We start from the raw sequence: 14,551 nt of genomic DNA, 5'->3' as shown, positions 1-14,551 counted from the left end.
AATGCTGCTTTATTTTGTAATTTATCCCGTTATAACGGTAAATATGTGTAAAGAGACAAACAATTTACTTATTGTGATAAACAAGAACGTGCACTTGTCTTTTGTTTGTTTTTATTCCAAAGTATTTCTTTTTTTCAAACAATAACCTGGTATATTATTTTACCTCGAAATAAAATTGGCCGGTTAGAGGATTAAGCGATAATGGCAATGACACGCGAGTTCTTTCTCCACCCATGTTTTTTATTCTATCTTATTATGCAGACAATTTATTAGTGTTGAGTTGACAGTCAGATGTGTGTTCAATACCTATTTTATTTCCAATATATTCACATTATAGTACCGAAAGTGCGATTTTGTAAAAAGGGGTAGAAAAACTTAAAAAATTCCAACATATTTTTCCCAGAAAAGAAATTGCCATTACAATATTTCAAAAATGTCCCACTGTTCATTCAAAAGATAAAAAAAAACTAAACATTGGCACGGTTTACATCAGAACTATCACGAAAGTCAGCACAAATAAATACTTTAACAAACTAAATGACCGCACAACATTTGTTTTAAATACCACTTTTTTGTGATTGATTACGGAAATTTTATTATTTGAAATTTGTCTGAATTAATGAAGCTTATCAGTTATATATATAATATAAAATACATTAGAGTATATACAAATAAATTAAAAACTATGATTATTATACATACTATATGCATATTTATGTTAATAAGTAAATAAAACACAATAAATACTTTTAATACAATTTTTAAATACAATTAATTTAAATATTTTACAGAAAAAAAAGGAATTTTAACAATGCAAATAAAAGCTACTCTTAATTTATATAATTTATCATAATTTTTTTATGTTAATACATTTTATATCAATCGGTTTGTAGTTTGTTTAATCCATTTTTTATTTTAGTTGCGTCATTAATATTTTATTGCGTAACCCAATTAAATATTTTAAATCTACTGTAATTCTTTTTATTTTTTTTGTTGTTGAGAATTTAAAAAATTTATTATAATTTCTTTTTTTATTTAGTTAAACTACTAGGTATTATGAAAATAATTTAATTATTATTTGGGAATTTCGCTTAAACTTTTTTTATATTTATATTAAATTGTTGTTTGAGATCTAAATATTTTGAGCATATGTATAAAGTATGTCAAAGTAAAGTAAAATAATATTTAGTTTTTTGAAAAAAATGACTAGATTCAAATGAATTCTTAAAGAAAAATGTTTGGGTAAAAAAAAAAATTAAATAAAATAAAGCTTGAAATTACACTGATCATTAAAAAAAAGAATTTAAACAAAAATTAATTAAAAACATCAATTCTACCTTGATAATTTGACAATTAAATTCACAAGTAAATCTATTATCTTGTATTTTAAATGTTACTGAAAACTGCTTTTAATACTTTCAAATGTCCTTTACTTTGTGTTGTAAAGTTTGTTGAAAATTTCAAAGGATTATATACTATGTATATCACTTTTTTGTTCAAACAGCCAAAGTTTGTTAAACAAACTTTTTTTATTTCATTTGAAAATTTGTTAGAACCAATAAGTGAAATACGAAAAATCTTTGGTTGGAGTATTCAAGTGGAAAATCCGCTTAGAAATATTTACATTTTATCATAATAAATGTGAGTAAATTTAGCTGATCAGCGTATTTTTTCTGTGTTTGGCAACAACTTAAGAAAACTTATAAATTAAATAATAACAAAACAGAAAAGTAAATAAATAAACAAATAAATAAATATCTTAAAAATTATTTAAACAATAAAATAAGAAACGAAAAGAAAAAACATATAAAAACACCTTTCAGGTACTTATAAATCATCATGATACAATAAAACTTTTTGTTCCTTAAATATTTTTTGTTTGTTTTTTAAGCTTAAAATTATATAAATATATACAGACAAAAGGAAAACAACAAAAGGACAGACTAGGAGTCAGACACAGACAGACGACCTAAATATAAAAACAATAAATTTTGAGGGGGCATAATGAAAATAAAGGAACTCAACGGAAAAAGGTTAAACTTTTTATAACTAAAAATAAAAACAAATACAAAAGTAATGGAAGCAGGACAACTACATTTGGGTCCTTGTTCTAGTTAATCCTTTAACAGTTTTTCATTTTCTATAAAGTTTTTGTCGTTGCTGCTGCTGCTGCCGATGATGATGTTTTATTAGTTTTAATTGTTTGCAATTACGAGTATGTATTTTTTTTTACAATTTGGCATTTGGAAAAATGTTTTTATTGTTCCATTATAATGGTATCGTCACCCTTGACATTACCACTCGTTATGGCTTCCATGGCTTTGGAGAGGAGTGTGGCATCTTTAAGACTTACCACCTGCAACACTTGAGGCTCTTGTCCCGGACCACCTTGTATCATCATTTGATGCATACCATTAGAAACGGTTATAGCTTCTAATTGATCACCATTTTCAACCTGAAATGAGCAATAGTAGAAATTTGTTTAATAAAATAATTGATATTTTTCTTTTAATTTTGAAGAAATTTATGCACTAAAATACAGGGTGTGAAGTTTTTGTTATGATGCTAAAATTATTTATGTAGTTGAATAATAAAATATTAAATTTTTAAGGCTTTAATGGGTAATTCCATTTAATTTCGACAAAGGATGGATTTTTACCATCTCCGATTTTATTTAAATTCAAATCATGTATTTTACTCTTAAATGTGGAATGGAAATGAAATTGTTATAATTACACAGTGCAACACGAAAAACTATAACCATATACGGACATCACCACGTGATAAAAGACCCGTGTCTCCCAAAGATAGGAGCCTCGGTGTCATTTTAGCAAAAAAGTGATAATTTTATCAGGCTCATATCCTGCAAACAGTACGCAATTTCGATTTACTCTCCGAGGCAAAGTTGTAGCCCTTGTCAAAAAGAAATTATAAACATTTAAAATCAAAAAAAAACTTCATCTTCAAGATCAAATTCGCAAAAAAAAACTTTAAAAAATCTATTTTTTTACCTTTTTTTCCACTGTTCAGGCCCATAGGTAGCAAACCGTTCAAAATTCAAGGAAACAATCAACTACAAAAATGTACCTAAGATCTTAATAAACAACTTTCTAGAACATATGAACTTCCTAGGAATGATTCTTAATAACGTTTAGGGAGGTTAGTAAGAAAAAACTAAAGGAATTAAGTCTTTTGGGCAATAAACCATTAAATTATTATAAACTAAAGCATACTTTTAGGCAGCTTTAAAAAATGTATTTCTACATTTATTTCGAATTTTTTAAAGCTTTTTGCGATTTTGATCTTGAAGATGAAGTTTTTTTGGTTTTATATTTTCACAGTATTTGTTCTTTATGACAAGGGCTACAACTTTGCCTCAGAGAGGATAAGTTATCAAACCTGCTTTATTATTAAATATTCAATATATTTATGTTAGAAAAATACATTGCAAAGAAATACATATTTAACCAAAATGTACAACACTTTACTGAATATAAATTGTGTAATAAATTCTTAACGCTTAAGAGAAACTTGAAGAACTAACATTATTAAATAGCTACCGGTCGAAGCCGGGGCGGTAAACTAGTTCAGTAATTAACATTAGTCAGATATTCATCTTAAGTTTTTGAAAATTATTTTTTTTCTCAAATGCAGTAAAATTAGTACTATTGAATTTAATAGTGAATTGTTATGCAGAGTATGACAATTGGCCATCTGCAATGATATCTCCATGATAAATTCACCAGTCATTAACATTGCGCGTGGCATGAAAATTCATTAGTAGTAGTTCTCAGTGGCTAACAAATTCGACGAGGCGGAACTAGTTCAGTGAACTGCATTGGAATATAATTTATAATTTGTGTAAAAATAATAACAAAGTAAAAATATTGACTTTTGAGATATCCAAGGATAAATACAGTTTACGATGTTGGAGGTCCTTTTGCTTACAGGATAAAACTAAATATTTTCAAAAGACACCACCTTTTTTAAAATCGAATGACGCATTCCAATGTTATATACTCCTGAACATTGCTAATTTTTCACAAAAATATCCAAGATGTGCAACTTTAGGGCTATAAAATTAGAACCATATTCGATATGGACTTGGTTGATACGCCATAGAATCCGCATTTAAAAGTAGAATACGTGATTTGAATTTTCCTAATCGGGAAAAATTTCCCTGTAATTCCCGGGAATATTTATAGTGAATGCGGTAATTCGGCCAAGACTTTTTAGAATTAGTTTAACAAAATTTTCAAAATTTTGAAATTGGAGTTTTAACCAAACAATTTTCGATATTAGGGTTCCTATTCTGGAAAACTATTTATTTAGAAATTTCTGTATTAGCACAGATTCATTGTGATTTATTACAAAGTTAAATACTCTGAACTTAGAAGTAAAATAATGAGAGAATTATGAACTGGCAGACTTTTCACAATTTGAAGAAAAAGATTTTTATCTGGCTGATGAAATAAGTAAAGTTCAAGAACAATAATGGCCAAAAAACAAACTAAATTCCCCAAGAAGTTTCTTGTGTGGGAAGCCATTTGCAGTTGTGGCAAAATAAGTCAATAATTTGACATCAGGCACATTATATATTACGTAGTGTCTACAAAAACGGGTTTTAACATTTTTAAAACAGCACAAAGTGTCTTCATATTTCTGGCCCGATTTGGCATCATGCCACTATGGAAAAAAGGCCCATCTTAAATGTTAAAAACCTTTCCGACCCTGTAACTTTCGCAAATACATATAAACAAATTATAAAGACATGCATTTTTTAATTATCAAATATTTTTTATATTATAAAATAACCTCACACCCTGTATTATTAAATAAACCAAATTACAAAATAGCTTATTTTTGTTTAAAGTAGATCCAAACCACATTTGAAATTTGCCGCTAAATCATCAAATTAAAAATTCGTAGAAAACCAAAAATGCTAAAACAAATAATGAACTGCAAAATAAAACAAAAGAAAAAAATGGAAATTATTAACAAAAAAAAATATAAACAAATCAAAGCATAAATTAAAAACAAGGTCAATATGAAAAATAAATAAAAAAATAGGGTTTATTTTTCAGTTGAAATATATTTACACTGTGTTTTTATTAAAACGTTTTCATAAAATTTCAAATATTTTATAAATATTATAAATTGTAGTATGTATGTATGTATGTATGTATAAATTTTCTTTATATAAAATAAAATATGTATAAATTTGGTTTACATATCATTAAACTAACAATGTAAAAATTAAATAAAAAAATTACAATAATAATTGAAAAACAACAAAAAAAAATATTGATAATAAAAATAGTTATACTATGTACAACAATGTACTTGTTTAAACAAAAAAAATAAATGACAAAAATCACAACAACAAAAAAACTAAAAAAGCTATTTATCTAAAGGTATGTAAATTAAATAAATCGAAAAAAATTCTAATAATACGAGTAGTATTCTCATTATTATTTTACATTTACATTATATTTTAGGTTGAAATTGTTTACAACAAAGTCATTTTAAAAATATTTATAAATTTATTTAAATAAACAAAAAAAAATTAATAATAAAAACAAATTTACTAAAGTTGATTTTGTAAACAAAAAACTATATTTTAATTGCATTAAAATTTATTATTTATTTTAAATTATATTTGGTGTTTTCTATTTCTGTAAATTTTACACCCTCCACCTTTCGATGTCACATGTCAGTTGGTAGTCCAAATTGCTTATTTTTGTGTTCTGTAAATCGAATCTACTTGATTAACCCGTGCAATTTGTAGAACATAAAATCGACTATTCGTTTTTGCTAAATTTCGATATTTAAATTTATTGTATGAGTGTTATAGTTGTTCTCGGAAGTGGATTTTATATGGGAGCTATGGCCATTTATAGACTGATGCTCAGAAATTAATTTGATTTTTCCATACATATAACTTTTCTGTGTATAATATGGATTGATATCGATATTTATGTTTTGGGAAGTGTTCATTATATGAGACCTATGACCAATTATCGGCATACATTGTGTGTAATTGGAAATATCATGCAAATATAACCATATACGGACACCACTACGTGATAAAAGCGTGTCTCCCAGTTTTGCTCAAGGTCATGCTCTTTTTTTATGGGCCCCCAAAGATTTAGGGCCTCGGTGTAATTTTTGCAAAAAAGTGATAATTTTCTCATTCTCATATCTTATAGTTCGGAATTTCGATTTACTCTCTCAGGCAAAGTTGTAGCCCTTGTCATAAAGAACAAAAATTGTGAACATATGAAATCAAAAAAACTTCATCTTCAAGATCAAAATCGCAATAAACTTTAAAAAATTCGAAATAAATGTAGAAATCAATTTTTTAAAGGTGCCTAAAAGTATGCTTTAGTTTATATTAATTAATAGTTTATTTCCCAAAACACTTAATTCCTTTAGTTTTTTCTTACTAACCTCCCTAAACGTTATTAAGAATCATTCCTAGGAAGTTCATATGTTCTAGAAAGTTGTTTATTGAGATCTTAGGTACATTTTCGTAGTTGATTGTTTCCTTGAATTTTGAACGGTGTTCGTATATTTTTTTTCGTGTTGCACTGTGATATTTTTATTTATATGAAAATCATTGATGTCGATACTGATAACGATATTTATAAGCGATTTATGCGACAAATGCGATATTCGCAAAATCCAGTAGTTGGGTTTTTGAATACACATAACATATCTTAGACACTCGTATTCGAATGTCGGTTGATCCGGGACTATTATCTAGTTGAGACGGCACTTCGATCACTAGTAGGTTATATCGAAAGATCTATCGAATTCACACTCGTGGCCTTTCTGGATATAGAAGAAGCCTTCAATAATGTGAAATCTGCAACCATAATATCAGCCCTAGGTTCCCTAGGACTTTACTAAACTATAGTTAGGTTCAGTAGGTACCCTCTGAATTGTAGGATCATTCGTTCTAAAATTGGAACGACTACGATCTCTAGATCTGCAAAAATTGGCAGATCCACTTCTGTGGAACTTGGCCTTAAACTATCTGCTTAGGAAATTAGACTCCCTAAATTACAAGACTGTCGCCTATGCAGATGATGTAGCGGTGATAGTATCAGGGATTCACCTGAGCACGATATCGCAAAGACTGGAGACGGCACTCGATATATTATATCGATTTTTTTAAACTTTTTTCCCCTGTTCAGGTCCATAGGTAGCAAACCGTTCAAAATTCAAGAAAACAATCAACTACAAAAGTGTACCTAAGATCTCAATAAACAACTTTGTAGAACATATGAACTTCCTAGGAATGATTCTTAACACCGTATAGGTAGGCCAATATAAGTTAGTAAGAAAAAACTAAAGGAATTAAGTGTTTTGGGCCATAACCTACAGCTTAAAAAAATAATTTCTAAATTTATTTTGAATTTTATCAAGTTTTTTTGCGATTTTGATCGTAAAGATGAAGTTTTATGATTTTATATGTTCACAATTTTTGTTCTTTATGACAAGGCCTGCAACTTTGTAGTTTCTTTTGTAAATTTTGTTATTGTCTAATTAAATTAAATCCATAGTGGAGGGCATACAATATTCGACCTAGCCGAATATGTTGTTTGTTGAGGGTTATTTTTTGTTTGCAACTTTTTTTACATGGCTAATTAAACAAATCAACTACTTACATTTATCAATTAGAAAAAATAACAAAAGAAAAGTGACATTTTAAAAATGTTTATGTAAAAATAAAATAATTCTATAAAATAAAAACAAATATATTGTACATTAAAAATTATAATACAAAAAAATTAAAACAGATTTAAATAACAAATGAAAAATAGATATATTATTTTTTTTTTGTAATAATAAATTTTGATTTAACGCTTTAGGTTTTTTTTAACACTTTTTAGGAACATTATTATTTCAATGAATTAATAGCAAATTAAAAATTTAAATTAATTAATATTATATTCCTTTTGGTGGGTGGATCATTTACAGGTTTATGTTACTATTTTATAAATTCATGTGTTTAAAACACAACTTTGGCATTTTACATTTTACAATTAAATGTTTGGTTTTTTTGTATATATTTTTTTATACATACTTTTTTCAATTATGTAAAAATTTGTTATTAGTTTGTTTGCAAATTCTTTTGTTGTTACCGGTAATAATAATTATATTAATTTATATGTAGATTAAAAAATAACTGAATAACAAAATATAATTATATATAAGTATTGTATAACTATAAACAAATTTATCTACTGTTTAGGTATTTTTTAAAAAAAAACTAAAAAGATGGCAAGCACTAAATTAAATTTCACATTTAAGGCAACTAAACAATTATTAGCATAAAATTTACAACTACAAATACATAAAAAAATAACTCACAAAAATGTAGGATTTTAATGAAATTAATTATTTATGCAACAACTAAAGGGTTGAACAAGTTTAGTGTTGAATTAAAAACGTATTAAAATAACTTAAAAGCCTAAAAGTATGCTTTAGCAAATCAAACGCAAATAGTATGTAGTATAGTTTGTTAGTGTGTGTGTTTCATTGCAAAGGGTGTTTTAACAGGGGCAAACAAAATTTTACCGCAAACATGTGCAGACAGCGTATTTTCGATCGATGAAAATTAGTATTTTTGCCCAAAAATAAAAGGTCTTGACATCAGTATGCTTCTAATAATTTTGTTATTTTTTATTTAAATACTATATTGCTGTGTCCTTATTGGAGAACCCTATACATAAACCATAAAGCAGTTTTAAACTTTTAAAAAGTTCTAATTTTTTATTTTTATCACATAAAAATAAATTAAATCATGGTGTCTGACAAGTTCTTGGAGACTTTTGGCAAAGTTTTTTTCTTTTTTAAAGCAGTTCCAGTTACAGTTAAACAAATTTATGTTTTTTAACATCTATTCATTGCATGATATTTGTTTTTGATACTCTGTTTTGCATAAAATAAGAAAATAGATTAAGTAAAGGTATCGAAGCAAATACAGTTTTGTGTTTTCTTAGTGAGGATAAGGATTTAAATTTGTTTTTTTTTTTTTTGTAAATATTTATTTAAAAAACTCACTCATAATGAAAATTGTAAAAATTTCCAAACAAAATTAGTTTCATTGATGAAATAAAAATTTAATGGAAATACCCAAAAGATTACATAACTAGTTATTTTAATTATGATTTCTATAACACCTAAATGTAGGCAACAGTTTTCATAATTACTCTATTAAATCATTGGACTAATTTGAATTTTATTAATTTCGTCAAAAAAATCTTCGAACTGCTATTTTATGTGATTACTTTGGTTTTACAACGACTTGGTCTTCACCAGTTTGTTAATGCTTATATAGAAAGACTTTTGATCCGCTGGATCAACTAATGTTACTTATAATCGTAAAACTCGATTTTATGGATTATAAGACGGTTGATTATGAGTGGACTTAGTGTGATCCCGATCTATACACTCCTCACTCTATCTGGCGTGTAACTAACCTTATCAGATAGCGTAAAGTATCTGGGAGTTATTCTGGATTCGAAGCTATCTTGGATTCAGAATATCCGGGCGAGAGTTTCTACACGACGTGAACCTTACATTACACCTCAAAATACTAAATGGCTTTTCAACTTTGTGGCGAAACATATAAGGATCTTACGGGCGTCGGTACTGAAGATTACATTTGAAATATGCACTTTCCCATGCTGAGCAGTTACTCTCGATGCTGAAATACACTACTGTCATATGGTCCTTCGGTCAAGCCATAACATTAGTCTGTCCCGGTGGAAAATATTTACTATTACACAACCAGAACTTCTTTGACAAGTTCTTTAATAAGTCGATCAAGGCAATGCGAAGACGAAGGTGGGGGATCTGTTAGACTTCAAGAACAGTGTAGTGCGCTTTAGTCTGAGATCTTAGTCATGGAAAGCACAGCGGTTTTACCTAGTATATGGTGAGAATTTTCGAAATTAAACATCCTATATTGTTCTCTAATTACCGGCATCTCTGAGCGAAATGGACTTTTTGTATTCAAAAACACGTGACAAAGGGGAAGCCTTTTTTTGGATGATAAGGTTGACCGATTTATTAATGTACCTTTTTCATCGTACAAACAATGGGTCTAAGAGATATCTATGTTTGCGCGCCGGTAATATGTTTGCTTGAGACCACCAGAGCAAGTTTGACTGTTGTAGATCTGCCGGTTCGGTGTACATGCTAGGATATTGAATCTCCCCTATAATGAATTATATAGGACTTGCCATGATAAAGAAAGGTGGAGCACTACCTCAGCCACAGCTCCACTGAATGTAGATGTTGGCCGAATTTTTCTAGCATTAGCGGACGAATCTGGGAGAGACGGATGTCTGAAGGTTGGATCCCCTTTTCCAAGTTAAATCCATGGGAACCAGAGTTGTCTGCATGATTAACCTATTAACTATTTCATGTGACTTATATTGCAATTATGTTATGATTCGTAAAAAATACATCAATATTTGACAGTAGCTTAAGGCCGTTTGATCGAATCGAATCATTCAAGACATGCCAAATTGAGTAAACTTCGGTAAGCCCGGATATGTTATCAAAATTCCATTCCTTTTCAGGACTCAAAACAATAAAAAGAGAAGACAAAATTTCGGTTAGGATAAATGCACAAAAAAGGCGACATGTGTTTTTTTTAAATTTTTGTTATCGGTTCAAAACGGTTAAAACATAATGGCAATTAGGATTATTTTGGTTAGGTATTTTAACGGTAATCGAGCTAAAACAGTATTTAAAGGGTAACAGTAGCCCTCCTTCCGGATTTTAATGCCTTAAAGAATTCAAATCAATTACTTTTGTTTACATTGTGCTAATATTTGCTAAATATAATTATAGTTTTCTATTAAATAACTCTCTATTCACATTATTGCATAGCAGACTGATGTATTTTTCAAAAACTCTTTTAATTCACTTTGATGTAGCAAAAGTTTACAAAGTTTCCATTGAAATGTTTATAACAACAAAAAAAGCAGACATACAAAATTGGTACTTCAGCTAAATATGTCCCGGTAGGAAATTTGATGAAGCAGCTAACTTTTACATATATATTCATTTCTATATATCATAATAAAAAGAAAACAAATGATATCTTATGCCAACAGATTCAAAATATGGCTGATTTGGAAACACTATGAATTGAAATGTCAGCATGACAAATCAGCAGGCTGCCAATAAAGCTTAAATGTATTAGTGTAGCCCTACCAAAGACATTGATGATTTGGAACCAGTTATATCTTATGAAAACTGTGTAATGACAGGCTGATTATTGTGCAATCAATACATATCGAAGAATTGGTTTTCGTTTTAGATAAGCTATCTAATTAATTTACTTTTAGTTCCGAGAAAGTAAGACTTTACTGCAGTTTTCTAAGATAGATAAATTCGAGGTAGCTATACCAGAATTCTGCTTTTTGTATAATGACTCAGTATTAAAAATCACTAGGAATATACAAATTCCAATTGGGTGCATTAAAAGTACTCGACTATAGAAAAATACTTCAGTTATTTGTTATATTCATTTGTAGGTATAAAACTGTATAATAAACTGAAACAACAAATAATTTATTTTCTATAATTTGAAAGAAAGAAGGAAAACAGTTGAATATAATATAATAAACAAAGGATTGCAATGGTTTTTTTTGTTGTTGTTATGGTTGAAATCTAAAGGCTCACTTTAAAAATAATTGTTGCAGAAATATGTTTTAATACATAAGTACATACATATGGATGGAATCTATACATATGAAAACAAGTATATAATTTCCAGTGCATTCAACAAATTATACTGCTGACATACCCATATAACCGATAGAAATCATCATTATTGAGACTACAGTAGAACAAGAATTGTGTAATTTAGGTTGGTTTTAGACGATACGAATTTACGAAGGTCTTCTTTACACAGAGAGAATAAAATGAAATTTCACCCATATTCCAAAAAAAATGTGACGTAAAGTCTTCTATCTGTTGCTTTATGATGGGGTTTTATTTTTTATACTGTTTAAAAGTGTGTAGTAAAATCTTGTGGTCTAAAGCCGCTTTTAGGCAGCCTTTACACGATCAATTTTTACGTTATACTTGTGGGACGGTAACAAAAATAAAATCCAATACACTTGTAAATGGTTTTTTAATAAGATTCAAAAAATTTAGAGATCCATCCGTATCTCATATAAACATAACTCACTAGGTACCGTGAAAAACTTCCAAATAAAATAATTCCCAACAAAAATAAACTACTTCCCAAAGGGTAAAATTAAATTACTTCCAATATATGTAATATAATAATTTGCAAAGGTTTTCTCCTCTGGGGTGTATCATAAACCGGCTTCACATAGTAAAGATTTCCATTATTGCAGATATGTTTCGAAATACTTCAGAAAACCTTTTCGCCGGGCCAGATTTTGATACACCACAGAGGAGAAACCCTTTGCTTCCGGCCGAAGGCGGACAATGCAAGAAATCTTTACTGAGCGAAGCCATTTTTGGATACATCCGATAGGAGAAAACCTTTGAGCCCGGCCAAATGTTGTTTTTATTGAGCAAAGTTTTAGGTGAAATAAGTCCCGACGGATGGGATTTATTTCATAATGAAATAAGTCCACGGAGTGACTTAATATCCATCAAATGAACTCTTTGCTCTTTTCTTCGTCTACTCATTTATTCTATCTGACTTTTTCCTTCTCTTTTCATCTTCATCTGGCGCTCTTTTAATTCTATTTTCAAAGGGTCGGAATCGGTTTTGAAATCCAATGTAATTTTTTCTCTAATCGAAAATGAATTTAATTCTAGATCGAATATAAAGCCGATAACTTTCGATTTCACAAGAACAAGGTACTTTTTCAGTCGTTTTCAAACCCGATTCCGACAATGATTGGATTCTACTGAGATGCTTTCTTTCCTGTCTTTACCATAAGGCTAACCTAATCCCAATTTGTATGAAAAATTGTGTGGAGGTTATTTAATTTTTTTCTGGGGAATTATTTCATTTGGGAGATATTTCACGGTAGCAACACATTGCTCCCTTGCTATGTTAAAACTGTAAAAAACACTCTATAATATGATATTGTTCCAAGAGTGTGTCGTAAAATGTGATCGTCTAAAGCCGCTTTTATTAATATCTGTTTCTGCTTTAGTATTTCGTTGACAAATCATACTCATGCAAAAAATATCAACATTTTAATTGGGTGTCATAGATTTTTACTTATTCTACATTATGATAGTTTTTTTTCTTGATTTTTTTCCTACATTCAATTTTATGCATCACTGTACCATGAATTATAAGAACTATTTAGAGTGTATAAATATGTTTGTGTTTATAAAATAAATCTGAATAAATTTGCTATTTGTTCATTGTTAAACCATTAAAAGCTAGCAAACTGCAAAAAAACTTAAACACTAAAAAGAATTAAAACAAATATAAACATAAATGAAAAACTTTTGCACTAATTTCCAATTAAAAAATTCGTGTTACATATTAAATGTTATTAGTACAACTACTTATAAATGAAAATATTAAAGCTTAAAGCAGTTTTTAATTTTAAAAATGAAATTTTCATTTAAATATTCTAAATTTTGGTTAAACAAAATATACAACAGCTGACTAATTTTGAAAATATAAAAAATCTAATAAAAATATTAAAATATTTATTTTGAATTATAAATAATTTGTAAAACACCCTTCAAATAAAATTTTAAATTATTCAAGAGATTTATAAATTTATTGCCATATTCAAAACCTCGATTAAAGTTATCAAAGTTTTACAACCTTTATAAATCGTTTAATAATCGTTTTTGAATATTTGGGTTTAATAATTTATTAATATAGTTTTATTATACTAACTTTGGCATGACTAGATAGATGTTGCTGACGATAATGATCATTTAACAAGGTTTTTAAATTTTATTTTTGTGAAAATTTAAAAAAAAATAAACTAATCAATGCAAAAGTTGTTTTAATGAAAAAAAGCCAATTAAAACAATATTTAAATTATATGTTTAGCAATATAAAGGCTAATAATAATAATCGTAACTTTGCAAGCTTTAATTTATTCATCATAAATCTATTGTATTTGGACTTTTAAAATAATGAAAATATAATGAGAATAATGCATGTACATGTGTACAGTTATGGTCAGCCAGTTAGCACACTTTGAGCTATTAAACAAATGGAAATTAAAAAGGATTAAACAAATATTGTTTAAAACAACTTGACATCATAATACAGAACTTTTTCAACATAATTTTTTATAACTACATTCGAGTTAATTATGTAATTCACTAAAAAATTAAGAATTAAAAATGTCTGTAACTCATTCCATTAAACCATTCCCAACATAAGAACCTCTTTCTTTTATTTCAATAGAATTCATTCATTGTTGAATTAATTCCTAATGGATAATAATTCATTTTAAAATGAATTCAAACTTTTAGGATCAAATTTTTGTTAATTCAAATCTAATTGAATGAAAACATTTGTTCTTCATTAGGATTTTTTGCTTTTAAACATTTTTAAAAT

At 27.9% G+C, this 14,551-nt stretch overlaps 1 protein-coding gene across 4 annotated transcripts in view; it reads right to left on the bottom strand.

Moving 5' to 3' along the window:
- Positions 1-2,084: 2,084 nt before the first annotated feature.
- ewg (DNA-binding protein Ewg) overlaps positions 2,085-14,551 on the bottom strand; it is a 51,718-nt gene continuing 39,251 nt past the window's right edge. For 2 of the 4 annotated variants that reach the window (XM_065507732.1, XM_065507734.1), the window contains exon 8: positions 2,085-2,455. In XM_065507732.1, coding sequence (XP_065363804.1) covers positions 2,258-2,455 — 198 coding nt within the window. In that variant the 3' untranslated portion in view covers positions 2,085-2,257. The remainder of the gene's footprint in view (positions 2,456-14,551) is intronic. The other 2 variants (XM_065507735.1, XM_065507736.1) reach the window with 1 other exon arrangement.

Source organism: Calliphora vicina, chromosome 4, assembly GCF_958450345.1.
Source record: "Calliphora vicina chromosome 4, idCalVici1.1, whole genome shotgun sequence".
Taxonomy (NCBI): Eukaryota; Metazoa; Arthropoda; class Insecta; order Diptera; family Calliphoridae; genus Calliphora; species Calliphora vicina.
The sequence above is the reverse complement of the archived record's forward strand: the minus strand, read 5'-3'. Positions and strand labels throughout refer to the sequence as shown.